We start from the raw sequence: 22139 nt of genomic DNA, 5'->3' as shown, positions 1-22139 counted from the left end.
AGCAGCTCTGACGCATCAAAGCAATCAAGGATATAGGGATTGCGTAACCACAACCTTGTGCTTAAATCAAAAGTATTCCATAAAGGAATGTACCTAAAATTTCTTTTTCAAAAGCTCTGGTGAATCAGCTCTTCAATGCTTTTTTCACTAGACAAACACAGTTAAAAAAATGCTATAGTTGTTGTAGTGCAAGCGTTGTCAAGCTCAAATTTCAAAAATCTAAATTGTAATTCCCCATGGAACAAGACTTAAAAAAAGAATACATGCTAGGCTCCCTATTTTTGTTTCTTTTTTTTTCTTTTACCTATTTCCAGTTAACTGGAAAGCTTTTGAAGCTCCATCCCTTCACTCCAGTTTGTGAAATTTGGAGTTGAGAAGAAATAGTAATGCTTCAGCGAAAATCAAAGCATTATGAAGAGAAAAGCTGTAATTTCAAGTAAGTTACATTAGTGTCAACCTGAAACAAAATTATATTAATAGTATATAAAGGAGATGCTTTGACATCTTCAGAATCGATTTTTTTCTTTCGAATGGATTTAAAACTTCTATTTCAGTTATTCTTTCTTTAAATGTATGTCCAGCTTACGTGAAATCAGATATTTTCCTGAACTGCATTTGCAAGAAATATTTTAATTTAATTTTGGGGGCGGGGAATATGGAATCTCCCATGAAACACCATATTTCATTCTCACCCAGTCTTCGTATAGAAGAAACTGTCATACCTCTTATGAAGTATAAAATCAGATAATTAAATTTTTATAGTCTTCAAGCCTTAATTTTAATTGTGAAACAGAACTATTATTGGGTCTGCCTACAGATAAAACCTTATATCAATAAGAAAGTAATAAAAGCCTGCTCAGCTGCAAGAGTCAATTATCCAGTTGAGGTGGATTAAATGCTCCCTAAAATATATACTCTGCATCAAGAATGGTGACAAAAATGGTACAGTCCTAAGCAAGGACCTATGCTCATGTGTGTTCACCCAGGCCAGCACTCTTCACCAACCTGGTTGGGTTCCTTTCAACTCTCTTCAAAATGCCTCCAGTTCGTGCATGAGATCCTGTTCCCTTCTTCTTTATCTGAAAGTGTCTGAGTTTCTTGAGCTGGTAAATACAACACATAGCACTAGCTAGCCAGCACTTTTTGGTGGGCAAACCAGACTGGAAATAGCAGCTGTTTTGCTGATGACTTCTGATGGCTCCTCTTCCATGTCCCCACAGCACCATTATTAACATATTGTTGGCTTTCCATTCTCACAGCAATCCTTCAAATCTCATGTGTTTCTGGAACCCAACCCTCCACTTCAGGGTAAAAAGAAAAAACCCAAACCAACAAACAAACCAGAAAAACCCTCCACCCTCAGTTAAATTTCAGTTCAACCTTCACTGCCACCGAAGAGGCCACTGCTCCACTTCTGTTAGTAGTTCACCTCATTTGACCTTATAGCTTATCTGCAAACCTCCCCTTTTTAAGGTGATCTTTTATAAGACCAACTAGCACGTTAGTTAAGATAAAATTTGTATGTAGAGCCAAATGACTGGAGTAAAATATTAATTTTTTTTCTGAATTAATTCTGATCCTGCAAGCAATGACTATTTCTGTAACAAATGTGCATGTATTTTTATATTAATAAAACCCGCAATAAATCTTTCTGCAGCTTGAACAGTTTTTTCTTTTCTTTTTCTTTTTTTCTACTTTCCTCATTTGCAGACAGCAGTCTTTCTAGCAGTCTGCGAAGATCTCTGAGTGCTGTAGTGGTTTCAGGCTATCTTTGCAATCCTGTTCTAATTTAATAAGATTAATGACAGAAAATTAGTCAAGACAAGTGTTTGCCTGTTTCGTGTACCCTGCTGTAGTTCAAATTATAGGCGGGAAGTGTTTCCCCCAAGTACTACTTAATTAGTAATAAGTAGAAGGGAAAGTAAAAGAAAAAAAATGTAATCCTTACAAGGGAAAATATTTGTAGCTCTGAGGCTTTCCTGTTAGTACAAAGGACTGAATTTGAATGATTCAGAGGACTGTATAAATATAGTTTGAAATTTCTCCCTTGAAAAAGAAATGTTAGAAGAAAAAAACCAGACAAGTTAGATAAACTTCTGTGTACAGTTTACAGTCAATTTCAGAGAGAGAATCAGCCTCATTGCAGCTGTACATTTCATCAGTTACAAAAATGTAGTAAAATTTCTCTCTCTCTGATTTTGGCTGGAAGACATAGTCCTGACATGTGCTAATGACTGGCTAGAACAGAATATTATGTTATGTTCTTGGAAAGACTTTTTAGGCTGTCCTGGATTTTCAGCTGTACAAGTTAATGTGAACTGTTAGGAAGACAAAAAACCTAAAAAAATAAAATTCATATTTTTAGTTGGTTGATGAAAAGCCAGGATTGCTTTTCTTCCTGTTCTCTACTGCAATATCACGATGTGACAGCTAAGATTTCACATAACTTTCCCCGACAAAGCACAAAGAGTTAGGAGTCCCTGCACATGTGCCCAGTGTTCTCAGATGTGGCACGAGTTCTGCCAACTATTGTTTGCCACGACATCCATCCTGGTCATTTACTCCATCATACCATCAATTTTGAAAGGCAGATTGCACAGCAATCCTGGGAGGCTGTGCCATCACTTATAGCAGTGGAAATTTCCCAGATAAGTTTTTGAGGTTGCAGAATTTCATAATACCAGTAGCCCTGCAAAAAAACCGCAGGAACCCCAAACAACTCAACACAACTCTGAGGAAGGGAGATATGAAGAAAGCAGCCATCCCCACAGGAAATTGTTTAGCAATAGCACTCTGGTGTACTGCTTCTTGGGTGCCTCATAAATTGTAAAGTAACAGATCAATGGGACTCACCACTGGCGTCCCACAATGCTAAAAAGGAGGATTTTGCTGCCAGGTTACTCCTTGAAGAAGATATATTCAAACTGGAGGAGGTGGGAATGGAAAGCTGTTGGGGGTTTCAAAGAATGTGAGAGGTTACCAACTGGCTGGCCAAGAAGCCAGAGAGGGCAAGGAGAGTGTGTCTGTGTGTGTATGCACTGCAAAAGCATGGGTCAGGCTGACACCTAGAAAAATTGTGGAGCCTCTTAACAAAACTTTCCAAATCCTGAGAAATATTTTACATCTAGTGCAATTTGAAAGATGAATAGTGGGTGTGTTGAGACATTATTCCCACCCTGAGAACACAGGAAAGAATGGCTGGTTTATCTGGACAGACTATATCCAAAATGTTCAGAATTGCACCATTGCCAAAATGATCAGCAACAAAATTATCATTAGCATTTAAATGTCACCTTAGTCTCCATATGTGCAGTTATACACTGTAAATGGCGTAAGGAATTAATAACTTGTTCACAAGAAAGAAAAATTTCAGAAGAGTCAAGCCCCCATTTCTAAAGTAATTTATGTTCTTGAAAATCCACGTCATTCAGTGTCATGTGAGTTCTCATACAATTTTTGAAAATTACTTTTTTTGATTAGTAATTAAAAAATCAACTATGCCTTTGTACACAGAAAATACCTGCCCTACCTCATCATTTGGAGTCGTACTGTGAAGTTTTTCTAAGAGAGCAACTTGTGACTGATTGATTCAATCGAAACGCTGACTGCAGTAAACACCAACATGAATGATATGCAGTCCACCACATAGAGCCATATGTGAGCAAAAATTAAACAGGACACAAAATTCGGAGTGTTAGGAACAACTAAATCTAAACTAAGCCTTTAATATCCCCTCTATAACAGAAGCTATTCATAAAAGTACTTTCACTTTTATTGTGGACTTGTTATTTCCTTTAGGTTTTCTTGAGGGCTTAATTTGCTTTCTGAAAAATACATGTGGATTTGTCGCTCTTGGGAAATGCTGAGACTTCTTAGGCCAACTCTAAAGCAGGGAGTTTAATTTTAAACTAATGGATAAATTTACTAACATCAAAAGAAACTGTGATGTGGGGAACCACTGCAAATAAAGACATTCAGATAGGTACCAACCTATATGTATAATTTTCTAATTGTAGGTAATCAAAATTTTTTAAAAAAAGAAGTTGTTTACCAAACATTCATTCTTGCTTTGATAATAAACAATACTAGACAGGGGCAAAGTAGTTCTCAAAATCACTAGAATTCTTTCTTGTATGGAGCAATTGAATTTGCAGCATTTTCTTATCCATGCTTACTAGGGTGAATTAGCTTATAAATACAAGAAACAGAAGTATAAAAAGTGAAGAAAAAATAAGAAAGACAAAGCTATTACTAGAGCTCCTACTAACTCCTCTTTACCCTCTCAAACCTCACTAGTGTTTAAGGCATTAACTGTGTGATCACAGGGACATCTCGCTATCAAGAAATGCTAAAATTATGGAGAGAAACTTATTCCCCAAACTGATCCTTTCGGTTAGAAATACTGTTAATACAGTCTCTCTCTCCCTCATCAGAATTTTTTTTCTGGAAGCTGATGCCAAAAATTGAAACCAGACTAAAAACTCATTGAGAAGAAAATGTTATTACCTCCCAGCCACCCACTGGCTGTTCAAATAATATTGTATATATCTGTGCACTTCTGCATATTTATTGAATTTGTCAAGTTTTTGTTCCCAAGTAAAACTTATTGGCCCTGTCAAAAGTTCACCAGCTGCACAAGTGACTTTGATGGCCCGAGGAACAGCCCCGGTGCTAGCGTCATGGAAGAGCCTGTGGCTTTCCTCTCCCTTTTCCAGCTGAGATTGGTATGTTGATGCATGGGGCCCAGAGAAGATACAGAAGGAGGGAAATTGAAAAAATAATAAACAATAAAAATATAAATTACAGAAAGCACTCACCAAGCCATCCTGGTTTTATTATATGGCCTTGAGAAGGAATTTTGTATTTTCAATCAAACTATGTGGAATATGCATTGTAAACATTCTGCACCCACTGCTCAAGATTTCTATGGCTTAGAAGGAGAAGAGCTAATAGGAAAGTAGAGTGGTTTGCTACATAAATCTTGTAGTGTGGCTGACAGGCTGTCGTGTGGAAAGAATAGTATTGGCAGGTGTCACCTCTTCAGATCACAGAGGATGGGAGCAGGACTGAGGGGATCTAGGGACACAAAATAAAGAATTGGGCAGAAAAGCCCCTTTCGTGGGAGGGGGATGAACAGCACTAACAGTGCCCATCTTTGGAGGGGCATCTCTGCCCCCAAGACAGGGAGTGAATGGGAGAACAGCAAGTGAAGACTTTGACTAAAAAATTAAGACTAACCCACTTACATTTTTACTTGTGATCTAGAGGGCAACACTAGACATATCCACTGTGGCAGTCATTTGTGCCTGGAAGGTCTCACGTGTTACTATTAGAAAGTGAGGGGGGGGAAAAGGAAGAATGTAGACAAACAATACTCTGTAAGACAGCAAATGTGACATGCTAGAAATGTTCAACCTGTGGCTGCTCTCTCATCTTTGTACTTACATGATGGTTTTCCCAATGTGCTTAAATGACTTCTCCACAAATTCACGGACACTGTGGACCTCCCCAGTAGCTATGACAAAGTCCTCAGGCTCATCGGTTTGCAACATCAGCCACATGGCCTGCAGAAAGGTAAACAAAGTCAGATTCAGTGCACATGTAAGTGGCCCCTTTGGTACACGATATTGTATTACTGCATTTTTGATTTGGAAATAACTAGACGTACACACACACATCCCAAGCTGGGGAAATTAGCACTTTCCTTACACAGTGGCTATTAACCAGTTCAGTGCAACTCTAAAAAGAGTTCAGTTATTTCTTACTACAGAAAACAATGCTGTATTTGATTTTCAATTTGTTTCACAGCAGGGGTTTCTGCAGGGGCGACTTTAATATGTTTACTTTTGAACATTGAGTCTTGGTTTAGTGCTCAACAGTGTGGATTCACTTGTTTAAAGCACTGCATGAATTGACATTGATATGGGGAAAAGAACAAAATTTTGTAATGTTTCAGTCCAGAGTGCTGTTGTCTGTCTGTTACAGAACGATGTTAAATACACTGAAGCATGAAAATATGGATCCTTTTCTCTCTTTCTTCTGTCACATTTGTTTTGCCCAAGTGAAGATTTTAATTAAGAGTAAAAGAGTTTAAAAGGTAACTAAGAATATTTAACAGCATATTTGACCAAATTAATCTGTTTTTCCTGCTGAATATGTGCTGAATGTTACATACTAAAGCATTGTAGAAGAAATTTTTTCTTTTGACACAGGAAAACAGAAAACACTGGTGGAAAAGTGAGACAACCATTAACATAACTTTCAGAGAACTGTTCATGCAGCAAAAGGTTCGCAATATGTTTTGAAGCAACACTTCATGGGATTGTCAACATATTTGCATTTCAGGGGAGCAGGTTTAATTCCTGCAGCAGTCTTTCACAGAGTCCCCCTCCCACAAAAATGTAATGATGGATGAGCGCCATCTCAGAGGCCTGGCCAGCTAAGTCAGCATGAAAAACAGAAAACAGATGGAAAAAGAAGCATGCAAAGACACGTGTGACTTGTCTAAGGTATGGTGGCAGGTACATTTCAGTTTTCTAATGTGAAAGGCACTGCCGCAGTGACTGGACTATTTGACTGCATAGGAGTTGTAGGTGGACAGAATAATTATTACTTTAGATCAATCAGAATGATGCAAACGCTTCATTTCCTTTGGCGAGGAAAAGGGAATACCTGTATGGCATGATCCTCATTTAATAAATAACCAAAAAAGGAAAACAAAATAATGCAACTCTCTTTCCATATGGTAAAAAGGACTGTCATCCTCTCACAGTGTAATCCACAATGCTATTTGCATTGACCTCTTCACATCAGCTTTAAAGAAAACAACTTTAGTAGGTCCCTTGATGGTAGTGGATACTCTGCAAATCAGATTAATAAAAGCTTTGGGACAGCTCAGTTTCTCTTGGTAAATACCACCTGAAATATTCAATTTTTCCCTCCTATTCTTAATAAATCAGTGTCCTGCATAGCAAGGCGATACATTCCACTTAAATGGTTCTATTTGAAAGCCATTTTTTTCCCAGTTAATATTTTATGCATCTTCCAAAGTTTTGACAAGAATTTATTAACATGTTCCTTTTGAACCCTTTTGCTTCTTGAATGTGCATGGAAGGGTGGGTTTTGGGCAACTGCTGTGTAAGTCCTTGACATTAATTGTGCTTTAGGGAGATGACCTGCTGGGCAGGACAATGGTAGCAACTTTATTTTTCCTTTCCAGGATTGAACATCCTAACCAATGACGCAGAAATACCCAACTGGCTAATGAAACTCCTCTTGTGGGGAGGAGATGTCTTAACTTGTCTCTCTCATATGAGCTTTCTTGGAGCACTGGGGTTTCCCTGATGATTTGAGAGGTCACTGTAAATCACCAACTCCTGTTTCTTCATGACTGGACAAGCTTGCAGAATTTACAGCTGTAGCAGCTGCACAGAAAGGTAACAGGAATATCTAAAATGGGTGGTTGATAGCTCTGTTTCTCCTAGCCTGGTCCCTAATTTCACAGACCTTCAGCTTTCATTAAGCAGTCCAGCTGAAAACAACATGCTTCCTCATATGAGAGGGCATTATTTGAGCAAAAAAGGATTTCCAAGATTAAACAATCAGACAGAGGCAGAACTAACAGTGGTTCTCCTCCTGACTTTAGTGGATGTTTCCCATATATAATGAACTCAAGTTCTTATCCTGGCACTGTAGTGTCAGTTAAATTTGAGAGATATGTGACAACATAACTGCATTGATTGGTAAAAATCACCCCTTACCCCCAAATGCTACATGGGTTGACCGAATATGCAATAGTAGCATAAGCACCTGCTGTTTACTATGACCTTTGGTAAAGTGGTATTAAAATGTCTAAACAGAAGCAGGATCAGACTTCCAACAATTTTTTGCCCCTCCCCACTTTTAAACATCTCAGTATTGTAATTCATTAGACACAATTTTAGTGCGGGTGCTTATGCCAAAACATTCAACAATCCAGTGAGTATTTAAAATATTTATGCATTCCTTTTGCATATTAATATAAAATAGCATTGAAAGTTTCTCTTTATTATAAAATATGCCCTACATCAAAGGAGACAGCTCCAAAATACTTACAAAACCCAGTCTCTGACAGTGGGTCCAACAGGTTTTATGCATTTGGGTGTATCAGTTCTAGTCTACTATTTCAAAAAGGAAGCAATCACTGTCTTAGAAATACAACTTAAACTGCAGTAAATTTTTACAGAATCAACTTAGCAATGATCAAACAATGCAGATAGAGTTGCTAAAAGCAATTTTTGCCTCAAAACCTACCAGGAAAGAATGTTTAACTTAATGATTACTCGAGAATCTATCACTGATGATTCTTTTATTTTTTCTGGCATTCACAATTGTTGGCAGTTACAGTTACCTCAATCCAACCAGGTATAAAAAAAATTAACATGCTAAAATTTACAAAGTAAGCGAGAGTTCTGTTTTGCTTCGAGGAGGGCGATGAAATGTTGTTGCTTTGAATGTGTCTGCATGAACAGTCTGTAAAAAAATGCCAAGGTAAGCCAGAAGAGAGAAAAAACTTTAAGTTCCACAGTCAAATCTGTATTTCCACAGGTGCAGCCCATGACAACCAATGAGACGTATGTGTACAAGCAGTAGCGATATGCTTTCCCTACAGCAAGTGCCAGGAATGTGCTTCCCCCCACATCAGACTAATAAAGGCCCTTGACCTATCAATTTCTAGGCATTTCCTTTAAGAATTCATATTGTACCAGACTCCAGGCTGAGAATGAGAGGAAAGGGGGAGATACAGCTCTAGGTTTATTTATCATTACTGAATGGCTTACTGGTTTTAACAGAGGGGAAAAGCTTTGTTTAAATTTCCACTGAAAGTAATTAATGGTTATTGACTGGCAAATGAAGAACAGGTGACACTCTGAATTAGAAGATAAATGATCTCATGTTCTAGCGTGATAATGGGTTAGTAATTGCTACAAAGCCTCAGCCTAGTGCGTCCCATCATAATGCTAGATCATGTCCAGAACACAAAGGCCTCTGTGTGAGAGGTATTCAGCCATTCACCTCCTGATACAGCTGCAGAGTGATTTGCTCCATTTATTCTCTGATGGACTGCACAACTGAGGCAAAAGTTCACCCATTCTCACCTTCCTGTTCACATGCTGAACCACATGACCCATGACATGGCTGAACTGGGATAAAAACATTGCCCAGCTTCGGCTCTTGGCTATCTTTTAACCATCGCAAGGTCATATATTTTAGGAATTTTTCTGCTGCAGAAATGCAGAATCATGGATTTTTCTGTATTTCTTTGTAAAGGCTTTTTTTGATGGGCTGATAAGTAAAGAAATTAGTTGTGTTCAGTTCTGCCACCTTCTCCCTAATGTTATGCTCAATCCAGATAACAAAACATGGACAGATGTTGAAAAAGAGGAGAAAACTACCATGGAAACAATTCAGGTTTCGACTGTCTTAGAATAAGACTGTTCCTTTAATGGCAAATGTAACAAAACATTTTTCATATTTGAACTCTTTTTGGCTCTGGTCTAGTGAGTCACAAAGTCTAAAGGCAATACTATGTCATTTACATTTAAAGACAGAACCTAACTGGAAAGAGATACATAGCAAGTCTAGCAAGTAGACACACTTTTATGATTATGTGGACTAGGATATCTGTTCTGCATGCCTGAACTACAGCCTCTGCCAAAATCTTTCCTCTTTCATCTTTTCCCTCTTTCCTTTTCTCCATATAAATGCCTGCCAGTAGTAAGCACCGTTTTCAAGCAACATATCCAAAATATGAGCCAGTCTTCTCCCTGCCCAAATTTCTTTGCTTACACAGTGTTTTGCACCTGGGCTAGTGAGTGGGAAAACCCAAGTTCGACTAAATCTACTCCCATATAGGTACACTGTGTGCATGCCACTGCTGTTATGGTTGTGATGTGTCTGCTTGTCTTGAGCATCTGGAGTATGTTGTAGATGTGTTTCAACATTAACTCCCAGTTCAGCATCCTAGTGCGAAAACATTTATTAACTGGGCTGTCATCCATGGATAACAAAGACCGGTAGTTGAGGTTATGTTTAACTCTATATATTTGAGACTTTTATGTCACTGTCTGCTCTAGCACTGTATATTGTTAAAATGGGCACATTTGTATTCAAGAGAAAAAAAAAATACAAATCCAACTTTCTCAGAAATAAAAGATAATTTTTTTTTCAAGAGAATAAAACTTTTCATATGTCTCATCTAATTCAAGACCCGAAACAGATACGACTGAACACAATGGGATGAACTGAAAATGTTCCTGTTAGTACTAGTTACTTTTGCCCTGCAGTGCTACACAGCATTTTTTTCCAAGCCCTAAACTGTAAAAAAAGTCTTTTTTACATATCTCTAGGTGCTATGCAGAGACATTCTGACTTCTTTATAATTGCCACACACAGAGAAAAAAAAATCAAACCAAATCAGTAATGTTTATTTTAGGAGATGGAACAGATAGTTGTAGCCTGATGCATGGTGCATTGTCTGTTAGTTTCAGAGACAAAGAAGCAGACACTGGTGAATGCCTAGTTCTACTTACTTATCACTTGCAGAAGGCATGGGTTACCTCAAATCTGTCAACAATCAGGGAGCAATTTCTGACTAAGTCAGAAAACACCACCACCTGGAGAGACCCAAGAGTACGTTATCACCATTTAAAGAAATTCTGTCTTTACAGTATTCCATGCTCCATTGTCTAGAAGTGGGCAGAAGCATTCAGTGGATTGGATATGGTACTCTCTAGTGATCCCGAACGTTGCTATCCTGCTGGGTTTACTACTGAGAAGGAGAATTGAGCATTTTGGGCCAAAGCATGATGAGCCTTTACAGGGATGTGGCAGCAAAGGAGAACCTTCTCCCCATATGGCGAGCACAAAGGCCTGGCATGACTGCTGTTCCTGTGTGCATCATGAGGGACTGTTCCATTTGCGCTACAAAAGACAGGGCTATTGTACCACCTCCCTCTCTGCATTGTCCCTACTCAATTGCACTGGCATGAAAGAAGCTGCTCGGCATCTTCCATGCTGTGCGACCTGGGGAGATGTCATGCCCACGCACTTCCTGCCTGCCTGGGATGTGAAGCAGTTCCAGATGCCACCACCCGGCTGCTCCTGACACAACCCAGCTGACTGGCTGTGGTTTCTCAAGCTGCTACAGAGTTGACCACAGCTGATGACTGTGCCTTAGAAAAGTGAGACGGGACGCTGACTCAGAGCTCTGAACCCAAACTGACTTCCAGTTTATCTATTTACTTACTTTTGGAGAGGCACAGAAGGAAGAAAAGGTGCTGCGCTGGCTGTGTCACCCACATCTGATTGACTTCAGCAACTGTTAAAAGCATAGGTGTGTACTGGGTGTACCCGGTAGGCATGAGAGGGTGTTATATAAGGAGATTATCTAAAGAAACAGTGATACCTACATATAATACACAACAGGGAAAAAAGATCTCTTTACACATGTTCTGCACACAACAACAGAGGCATAGCACACATGGCTGAAAAACACTAATGAAGCTAAAGTGCAGCAAAAAAGTCTTGTGATCAGAGTTAAGTGTAAGCTGTCTTTGCCTGAGAGTCAACATACAAAAGTGTTGGGCATGATCCCATGCTCCCTGCCACAATGGGAGTTCAGTCTAGAGTAATGACTGTAGTACTTGTTTCTGACAATGTTATAGGTCAAGGCAAGCACAGCAAGGAGGCTCTTGCCAAAGAAAACCACAGGGATGTGCTGCCAGGCATGCCAATACTCCCAGAAAGCCAGTGGCAGCAGGAATATGGTGGGAGTATGCATAATCAATGTACTGCTGTGCTTTTTTTCCCCTAAATTACAACCCTTCTTGCACAGCTACTTAAAAAGTAAGGGTGCACACCCATTAAGTAAGAACCTTACTATGCTGTTACAGTTTGTGTTTGAAAGGCAAACTGATGTTAAGGTCATTGTCTATCACTGCAACGAGTGACACTTTTCAAATGTTCAACCCCCTCTCAAAACGTACAGCAAAAGAGGAACTGTCCAAGAAGTGCAGGACACATGCCTCTTCCTTTCGTCTGAAGAGTCATCATCCTGTTCTCTCAGATTACCAAAAATCACAGTGTTGGTGCAAGTTCTGTTGCTCAAGGAACCTCCATTCATGGAAAAAACCTTCTGAACACCATTTAAGTATCTATCAGATCTCATCAGTTTAAATATATTTTGATATGCTTCTACCTTAACTGAATAATGCTGAACATAAGGACTACAAAGTCTGTGTACAAAGTTTTTCCTTCAGCGTTGCCCTTTCTACTCATGCAGAGGAGACATTGAGTACTTGTGACATGGCAGCTGCTTCCATTCAGAAGAGAGACATTTGCAAACCATAGACATCACTGACAGAAAAAATATAAAATGAGAACAGATTTGAGATGAAAACATTTTCCTCTGAGAGAAAAAACACATCATTTGATAAGAAACAATGGAAAATGTATCTTAAGAATCCCAAGAAAGTAAATAAACAACAAGTCTCCCAGAGTATAGGTACAGAGATAGTATTTTGTGACTCATTTTATAAACTTTCTCACAGATTTTCAAAGTTACAGTTGATAAATTGTCACAGAAGCAATTTGAAGTATGCTTGCTGATTTAGTCAAATCCTATGGTTTGGCTCTAGATGTGAACTTGTTCAGAGCTGAACTGTGTTCAGAGCCATGATTTTTTCTTTCAAGTTAAAAGAGTATAGCTGATACATTTGAAGGTAATAATCCAACAATTATAAAGTTACTAAGATAATAAAATACCTGATAATCTTTGTGGAGCATCTCAAAGGAAAACAGTATCAATGTCTTCTGAAACAAAAGCCCTCACATCTGTAGGAAATACTAGGAAATACTAACTCTTCTCTTGTAAGCAGATAGGCCAATTGTTTTACAGATCTCAGGGAGGACTCGTGAAACTTTAGTAGGCAGTTTTATTAATAAAAACCACAGGAATTATAATCCAGATAAACCTTAAAGGTCAGCCTTCCCTGTTAATGGAACATGATGTTTCTCACATGCACCTTGGTTGAACACAAAGTTCTCATTGTATTATCAAAAACTAGATTACTTTTTTTTTTCTTGTGTCATTGAATGTCAAAATATTGTTCTTTCAATACGTGGAAGTATTTGTATACAGTTTTATAACTGATCTTTAGTTGCTAGCTGGAGGCAAAAAAGAAACAGTAAAGCTGCTTGTTGGGAAACCTCACCAACAATGAAAATTAATATAGTCTTTTTTTCCTGCCAAAACATTTTGAACAGATTTTTAGGTTCACAATGGTTTGTTTATTCTTCAAATGGTTAGATTGGAAGTGACATGTGTGACACAAAGCAACTTAAACGAAAAGATAGAGAAAGGATGCATATATGCTCTGTTTCTTTAGTTTTAATTTTGGAGGATATTGTCACAATTGCTAAGAAAGAGCTGCCTTAAATTTTGTTTAAGAGAAAGGGAAAGAAATTCAAAGCTAAACAGAGAAAAAAAAAGAAAAATTCAAATTGCAGAAAGTATGTGTGAGTTTTAACCACTCAGATTTGTATTACGTATTACGTGGTCAAGAATATAGAACAAATACATGTTTCTCAGGCTCCACCTAGCAGACAATTCCAAAAGATATTTGACCCATTTCCACCTCCCTTTTTACCCTTACAGAATTAATTTTCCCTACTATTTTTATATGAATGAAAGACAAAATACCTCTTCACAAAGCAGCAGACTCCCATTTAACAGGATTACTCATCGCTAAAGTAAAGGGTTGTACCCAGGTTGTGGTGAGGGCAGAGAAGTCTTAGGGACCCATGCCAGGAAGGGCTGGTTGGGGCCATGATCTAACCACAAGAAAACAGACTAGGCTTTCAAGTCAAGTACTGGCATGTTCACTGGAGCAAAACTATCAGCCGCAAAATAACGATCACAATGTAGATATTGATCACAAATTGTTTACAGTGCAACATTTGACTATAAAAAGGTCCTAGTTCCTGCTTCTGACACCTGTTTACCTCCTGTTTCTTTCCTGGATTGCTCAGACACTTACAGCTAAGCACACGTTGGGGTGCTCCTTTGGATGGAAGTCAGAGGAACAGTATGACCTATGGATCAAAGTACTACTGATCTCCAACCTGCCTCTTCAGCTTGCTAGCTTCTCCACTCAAGGCTTGTAGGTCTGCCCTAGGAATCTGCCCAGTGCCTATCCAGTAATGGGCCCTGACTCAGGTTAAACCACTAGTCATACTGTAAAAAAGTGGTAAGAGTAGCAGAGAACTGCCAGAGCACAGGCAGATAGGCTCAGAGATAATAAATCAGCACTTCATAATGTTTATACATGTTTGAGGGTATAACTGGGAAGGAAGAAGAGCAATCCTTTAAAATAGTAACAGTAACAAAGCAAGAGCACTGAGATAAAATTTATGAACAATGTTATTTTAAAAAAATGCAGGGAGATAGACTGAGTTAATAACATAAAATTAACCTAAAATCTATTTTATAATTTATATTTCCCCTTCAAATTTCTAGAGTTGTTGCTTCATTATGCATATTCTCCTCAGACTGCTACCAGTTTCCAAATGATATTGCACTCCTGAATATTAATCTAAAACAACTGACCTGAAATGGTAATTTATTTCTCTTGAGGAAAACATTTACTATTTATGGGGTTCTTAAAAATGAAATGTTATACTTTTCTGGATAATTTGTGTAAATAAAGAGGCTGCTACCTTAAACACATAATTGAACCTCACTTTCTGATTATATTCCAGTTTTACTGGAGTTGGAAGTAAAAAAGATTATGCCATTGTTACTTATGATGCAGTGATAAAATTGTATGCCAGGCACTGTTTTACTCACTATAAAAAGCAAGAATTCACCTGAAAAAATACAAAGATGCTAAAGTATTCTGATTCCTGGTACTGTGGATTTTTTTTTCTTTTCCTTTACCAGAACATTTCAGGTGACAACATTCTGGAATTTGATGCTAAGTTCTCTTGGCTGAGTATAGACTGAGACAAGAGCACGACTTTGATGCCTCAGGGATACGGTAATGAAATACAGAGCGATTTATTTTCTTTTTTATTTTTACCTCATGTCACAAGTTCAATTTTAGGCCAACAGTACCCAAAATGGCCACCATGTGATATAGCAGCTTATGCAAAGAGTCTGGCAGTTTAAACCCAAGCCCTAGGACAGAGGAAACTGCCTCACAGACTTGCTGCCTCAGTGTTTGCATTACTGTTGCTCTGACCAAGTTCCTCCATGCTCAGGATTGGATACCTGCTCATGGTTTATGCCATCTAAAATTGGGGCATGGAAATTTCAGCTAGAAAATGACAACAGTAAAACAATTCCAGAAACCAAAGGATGTTTTTTAGAAGTCTGTCTGTGCAGCGCAGATGTGAAAAGGCAACATGAATATTTCTTTTGAAATGTTAAAAAAATACATTTGGAGGACATTTCACATTGACCTTCCCTTGGCTTGTTCTGGTCATTCTGATTCCACCGTTATTAGTAATTATTATTTCTGCAACAGCACTTAGTCGTACCAAAAAAATAAGTCAGGGAAAGGGAAGGATCTGCATTAAAACCATAGATACGACTGCTCTCCATGGGCTTGTGTCAGAAAGGAATAGAAAATTTTATTCAGTTTGTTCCCAGCAATAAATACAATCCTGGCATCCTGGATAAATCCTTCACATAACAGCATGTGTTCTTTTATGCACCCTGGGAGTGATTCTATTTAAAGCCATGGAATTGTGGGTGTGAGACTGTAAGCACATCTACTTACCCAAAACAAAATTAAAACCTGTCTTATATTAGAGTCAGGAGAGCTGTTACAAAAAATGCAAACCATATGAAGTTTTAAGTATACTTATGTTTTTTATCTGTCTCTGTGTAGCATATACAATTGACTTTCACTGCCTGAGATGAAGTGATGACAAGTGTTTTACCATATTATTACAGAATACCCCAGTAGCATTATCACACTTCAACTTTTGCTTGCAATAAATCTCTGCTCCATGCATGTCAGAAGTCACTGCTCATATCACATCCAGACAAAGTAAGGGCCCTCCCTCCCCAGTGGACATGAACGAGACTCCACACACACTAGGTATTCTGCCATTAAGGCTGGAATAACCCCCGCAGGTCAGACACCGGGAACAGTGTTCCCACACGCATTACTTGGCAAGGGGCAGAGGTCTGTTCTCAGGCAAATAATAGTGGCAAAGGCATGAGTCATTGCAGAATGCAATGGATTTATCACCACAATGACACCATCGTCCCTTATATACTGGTTTCCATGTGCAAGTCTCATTCCATTTTTTCTCTTCTTCTTCTCAGAGATTTATAACTCAACTGCTGAAACATGTTTCACATGAACACAATTCTCTGCTCTGTATACTTTTTTTCAACAGCTATACCATAAACCATATTCTAATTGCAGGGGTCCAGCTTTAGGTCCAGCCTGTTTATTGGTTTCAGTTTGGTCCAAGCAAATGATGAGCAGAAGCCATCTTCAATGTCCCGATCTCACCGGTGTTAATGATGCTCTTTAGGGCCTTCAATAAAGCGTTTAATCTTACTGTCTAAATTTTGATGTCTATGAAGCTGGAGTCATAATATTTATGCGACAACTGTGCTGTAAGAAACTTAAGGGTAGCAGAGACATTTCATGACGAAGTGCATTATTTGTTATATCACTATTACAGTGAAAGGTGGGAATCCAAATATTCTTCCTTAATACTGACTAGCTCTGGACTAATTAAAAACAAAGGAGCAAAGAAATGTAAGGATGAGAGCATACAGAAATCATTGTTAGATTGCACACTCCAAAACTTAATGAAATAGACATTTCTTGAGTTAGTGCACATTTCTGCTTTGGTGCAAGTGATAAACTACTCAGACGATCAAGATACTAATAAACAAGCTACAGTGGTTTCTTGGTGTTTTTTTCTCTCTTGCCTAAACTTCAGCAAATTTATTTTTCCCTTTTTGCAAAATAATTGAAGGAAACTTGGAAATTAACTCTTTGAATATTTTCCCATAGAAATGGGGTTCATCCTGCAAACCATGTCTGATTCTGGCTTCACGTGAAATTAATTTCATTAGGTTCTACAGCCTATCAAAGTAAAAGACAGAAAAGCAGTTCATGTTAGTGTAAGTAGCTCTCTGATTCTGCACTATTTTCTGCATTTTACCCATCTGGTAGTTGTAAACCCAGGTGTGAAACAAACTGTTACATCAAATGATGAAATAATAACTAAACTTATTATTAAACCTCCTCACTTAGTATTCTTCCCCTTTTCAGCACAAAAAAAGTACCAAGGCATGAGATCATGTGGGAAGGAAAGGGAATAAAACCATCTTGCTGCACATCCCAGAGAAACATCTAAAGCCTGAGACCACTGCAGTTAGACCTCCCTTGAATCCTGCCCTCCCTAGCTGCCACCTCTCCTCAGTCCCCACGCTGACCCCCTGAATCAAGCCAGATGGGACTGGCAGAGACATGTCAAGGAAGTGCTGAAAAGGTGACTTGGGTCTCTGGCAGCTAGTCTGGAGCTCATTTGTATGCGAAATCTCTGGGGGCTGCTGCTTTGCAATTTCTCAGGAATGTTTAATTCTCCTCATCCCTTTGCTGAGTCTCTCTGGAGAGGTCATGGAGGCCTGTGACATCCCTGGAGGGCACTGCCTAACTAAATTAGCATGAGATAACTTTGGACTCTCTTCCAAACAAGAAAATACAAGGGAGAGAATTTCATTAAAAGCAGAAGACTAGGTGATCCAAGTTAATCCCAGCCCAGAGCTGCTGCAGAAATGTTCTCTGTTTATATTTTGACTTTACTCTCTGTTACAGAGTTCACTGACTATAATGGAAGCTGTGTTAAGTGCACAACTTGACCTCAGTTGACCAAATCTTAGTTTCATAATAAAGACAAAAAGTGGGTTAGGCAGCTCTAAAAGGTCTGATTAGTTACTGTTTTGCCTGTTAGTGTGTGTGTGACTATGTAGGGGACTGAGTAGAAGATAGAAGGTAGAAGATAAACACTGATGTACTTCTTTCTTCATATGAACTTTTTAATCAGGAAACGTGAACTCTTTCATATGCAACACTATTATAATACATACATGTGTAGGCTTAGCAGTCATTAGCAAAGCAAATACAACCAAGTCTCAAACTTGCATTTTGGTTTTTTTTAATAACTTCTGTATACAGAGTTTTATTTAGATTTCTTCAATGGATAATGGAAAAAAAGAAAACTTGGAGAGAGGGAATGTCAACATCTGCACACTGTTCTGCAGTAGTGTTTTCCATGCAACTCAAGGGCAAGGTAAGACACAACGATAGACCAACACACCCAGCAATATCCCACCTCATCTTCCAGCAGAGGAGCATTCACCACAGCAAATAGCTCCAAAACAAGGATTTGATTGTCTGTATACAAACAGGATCGGGAGCAAATTAGAAATTTTTCACTTGGGCTGAGATTATAACAGCTGACTCTAGGGAAACAGGAGATTAAATAAAAAACTCATCGCCTGATCTTGATTATTGGAAAAACTGGGTTGGTGAGACCCAGGAATTCACACTTCAAAGTATTATTAAATATATTGGTTGTAATAAAGTGAGACCACCTAATTTAGTCCAATATGAATGAAAACCATATTATTCTTACAAACTTGAGATTAGAAAGTGAAATCTTACTTTATTAAATGCTGTTTATAAGCCAGTTCAGCATAACAGCATGCTTTGGCTATACTGGGACAAATACTCCTCCTTCTGAGAAGACAAGAAGAAAAGGAAAAGGTACAAAAGTTCATGCAGTTCATATTAAGGACAACCCACCATGCTCTCTCCCTTCAGGAAGGAAATATTAGCATGGCCCCTTAGCTACACTCTGAGTGCAATGATCTGCTGGGAAACATGACTTCAAGTTGTCACATCTTGGGGCACCAACAGACTAAACCAGGCTTCTTACTTGTGTCATAATTGTCTCCGTTTCACAGAAGGACTGCTGCTTTGCCATGGGTGCCACTGAGTTTGTACATGCACAGTTAAAAAGCAAATTTTCCCACTGAGGTTTTCCAGTTCTTTTTCTAGTCTTCCTCAGAAAGATGAAATAATATACCAAAGGAGAAAGTTATTCCAGCACGGAAGAAAGACTAGAGAAAATGCATGAGAATCAAATCTTCCTTTGACAGTGAATATTCCTATCCACTCCCTCCAGATTGCTTCATCACCAAAATCATACCCTGAAATCAGGCATGTGGGCCCAAATCCAGCCCCCCTGGAGTCAGTAAAATCTTTGCTATAGACTTCTGTGAGGATGGAATTTCATTCTGTGTGTAAGGGCCTGTCACGGCCAAAGGCGAAAAAAAGGGTGTTTTCCGTGCAGGCTCTGCTTTTCTACTTTTGTGTCCCTTGGGAAACTGGTGCAATTAGATCCCTATTATTATATACTGGAAGGACATATATTGGCACTGCATGTGAGTTTATGTACTTAAAAAACAGAGGGAAATTTTAAATATAAGTTACTTTCTTTCAAACACCAGACTTTATATATAAACAGTTCAGAGCTGCTATAGTCTGGTAAGTGAATAATTAGGGTGAAAAAAAGCATGTGAAATACATGATTAGCTGGCACAGAAAGATTGCTAAATAAGACTAACCCCTTTTAAATGCCAAAACAAGGGATAAAAATTCATATTTGTGTCAAAAAAATAATCAAACTAACTTCAAATATTTGAATGAGAACCACAAGGAAGGAGATCTAAATTTATAGCTATAGGCTTTTGTCTTTATTTTAGAGCTTCCTGGGAAGATGCAAATAAGAAAATTAATCCAAATAAAGAAAAGGCGTGAACTCAACAAATCTACTTATACATGCATTAAACACATCCTTTGTCAGAATGAGACTCCTCCCTTTTATCTACCTAATTCAGGACACTGGTTTTGACACAAGCCCACATTGGAGTTGAATGCAACTGAACTGATTTACTTTAGTATTTCATCCAGACTGATTTTCCTGGAGGAGACCCATGGGCATACTGCAGTGTGAGAAACAATATGTATGGTGAGTGACAGACTGATGGAGTTCTTACAATAAACACTGATTTTTTTTTTTTTTAACTAAAGACAGCTCAGCTTGTGTTCTATTTCCTTAACTCCTTCTCAAGTTTTAACTGGATACATTAGTCTGCATCGTCCTAAATTATCAGCAACAGTATTTTGAGAAAGCAGCAAGTCAATGGTGAAGAAAATCCTTGCATTTTCAAGTACAGCATGCACAGGAGAGCACACATGCACACTATGTATCCATCCTCATATGTCATATACATATCCTGGTATGTCAATTATTAGTCTGTAATGTACTTGCAGATATTTCTGGGTAAAGGTACCACATCTAAGCTTTTATATGCCTTACCAGAACAGACCTAGACAGAGAGGAATGATTTTGTCTTTATGGTGCAGGGCAAGAAAGGAAGACGCCTTTTTTTCCAACTCTCCCAGCAATTCAGTGCCTGGAGGAGGAACAGGAAAGGAACCATGGTGACCTCTCTGAACTTAGGGAAGCAGCTGCCAGCTCAGCAAGAGTAGCATTGCTGATGGACTGTAGTACCTAGCGCTGGAAGAAGCTTTTAAGTCAGTTCTCTCTCTCCCTCTCTTTTTTTTTTTTTTTGACATCCTCTACCCCTAAATTATACAAAGGGAAGAACAAGAGAGGACTTTTAGAAAACTCAGCTTGTTATGAGACTGGATCAAGAAGTCGTGAAGTTTAAGTTTCCATTTATCCATATAAAATCAAAACAATATAATTGCTGTATTGAGCAAGCAAGGCATAACTTTGTTTAAGGTATGATTTATGTATAATTTCAACTTTCTTGAACACTTTGTCTTTTAACATGTTAATGTTACTGCTCTCTGAATTCAAACTTCTAAAAAAATGTTTACATTTCTAAAATAGATTTAAACTTGGCAGACGTGAAACAAACCTATGTCTCACATGTAGAGAAAAATTCCACACAAAAGGAAAATTCTGACTTTTCTAATTCTAGCTTTAAAGGTACCCCTGAAAGTTTCTAGCCAGTTATCACAGTGGAATTCAGGAACAAATTATTGCCTCCGCCTTTGAGAAAATGAAATTATTAAAAGAACAGAAAGCAAAATAAGGAGATATGGTGAGAGGAATTTTTATTTTTTAAGATTAAAATTGTGAGAACATCAGAAAACCAGAACACAGATAACATCCTGATCCTGAATACTTTATTACACACATTTAACCTTAGGCATCAAAGGGAACTCATGCATATATACGTGGGGAAATACATACGTGTTCTAGTACCAACACCACACAGAGATGCCACATGACACTGAGTCATGACAGCTGGTCAGTTAAGGTTTCTTTTTGTTTTCCCTGTTGCGAAGCTAAAGTAAATGTATCATCTTAAGACACTGTATGGAGAGCTTTCAGTGAAAGCACTTGTGATGGGTTAAGAGCATACAGTGAATCTGCTATTTTGACTCAGCTACACAAGGCGACATATAACTCTTCCTTAGGTGCCTGTTCTTCTTCTGGTTTCTTTTTTTTTCTTTTTTCCCCCAGCCCAAAATTTAGGAGACTCAAGCACAGGCCTTGATTTTGCAAATGTACTCCACAGGGCGTACACTAAATGGGGCTCTGTCTGGAAGTTTCGTCAAGCTCAGACCTTTTAAGAAGGCTCTGCAGTTAAAGGAAAGAGTTGACATGAGGCTCAGAGAAAAAGGCAGATGACGAGGGAGGGGGAGGAGAGAAGGAGAACATTTTCTGGCATTTGACCCAGGTTTAAAACTGTGTTTCATTTTCTTAAACAAAACCAAAACACTCCTCTAACTTTGGGAAATCCCTAGAAAAAGCAACAAAACCATTGTTTCAAAAGGCAATTACGGTTGCTAAAATGACACATCATTTATGAATGGAAGAGAGTAAACTAATTCTTAAGGACAATAGCAAACACACATTGGATCTAAATTTGCTGTTTCTTTGGCACTGTTACATTGACAATTAAATTACTCAAGATTTGCACTACTGTAACAAAAAGCAGAGCCAAGACCATTATTTCCATCAGT

General features: G+C 38.4%; 1 protein-coding gene across 2 annotated transcripts in view; it reads right to left on the bottom strand.

Moving 5' to 3' along the window:
• The window catches only part of GMDS (GDP-mannose 4,6-dehydratase), a 417652-nt gene that overhangs the window by 78996 nt on the left and 316517 nt on the right, over positions 1-22139 (bottom strand). For both annotated transcript variants that reach the window (XR_003534117.1, XM_027682650.1), the window contains exon 8: positions 5446-5564. Coding sequence is in view for 1 of the 2 variants with exons in the window: in XM_027682650.1 (XP_027538451.1) it covers positions 5446-5564 (119 nt within the window). In the remaining variant the exon portion in view is untranslated. The remainder of the gene's footprint in view (positions 1-5445; positions 5565-22139) is intronic.

The sequence above is a fragment of the Neopelma chrysocephalum genome, unplaced genomic scaffold, assembly GCF_003984885.1.
Source record: "Neopelma chrysocephalum unplaced genomic scaffold, ASM398488v2 Primary Assembly neopelma1_22b, whole genome shotgun sequence".
Taxonomy (NCBI): Eukaryota; Metazoa; Chordata; class Aves; order Passeriformes; family Pipridae; genus Neopelma; species Neopelma chrysocephalum.
The sequence above is the reverse complement of the archived record's forward strand: the minus strand, read 5'-3'. Positions and strand labels throughout refer to the sequence as shown.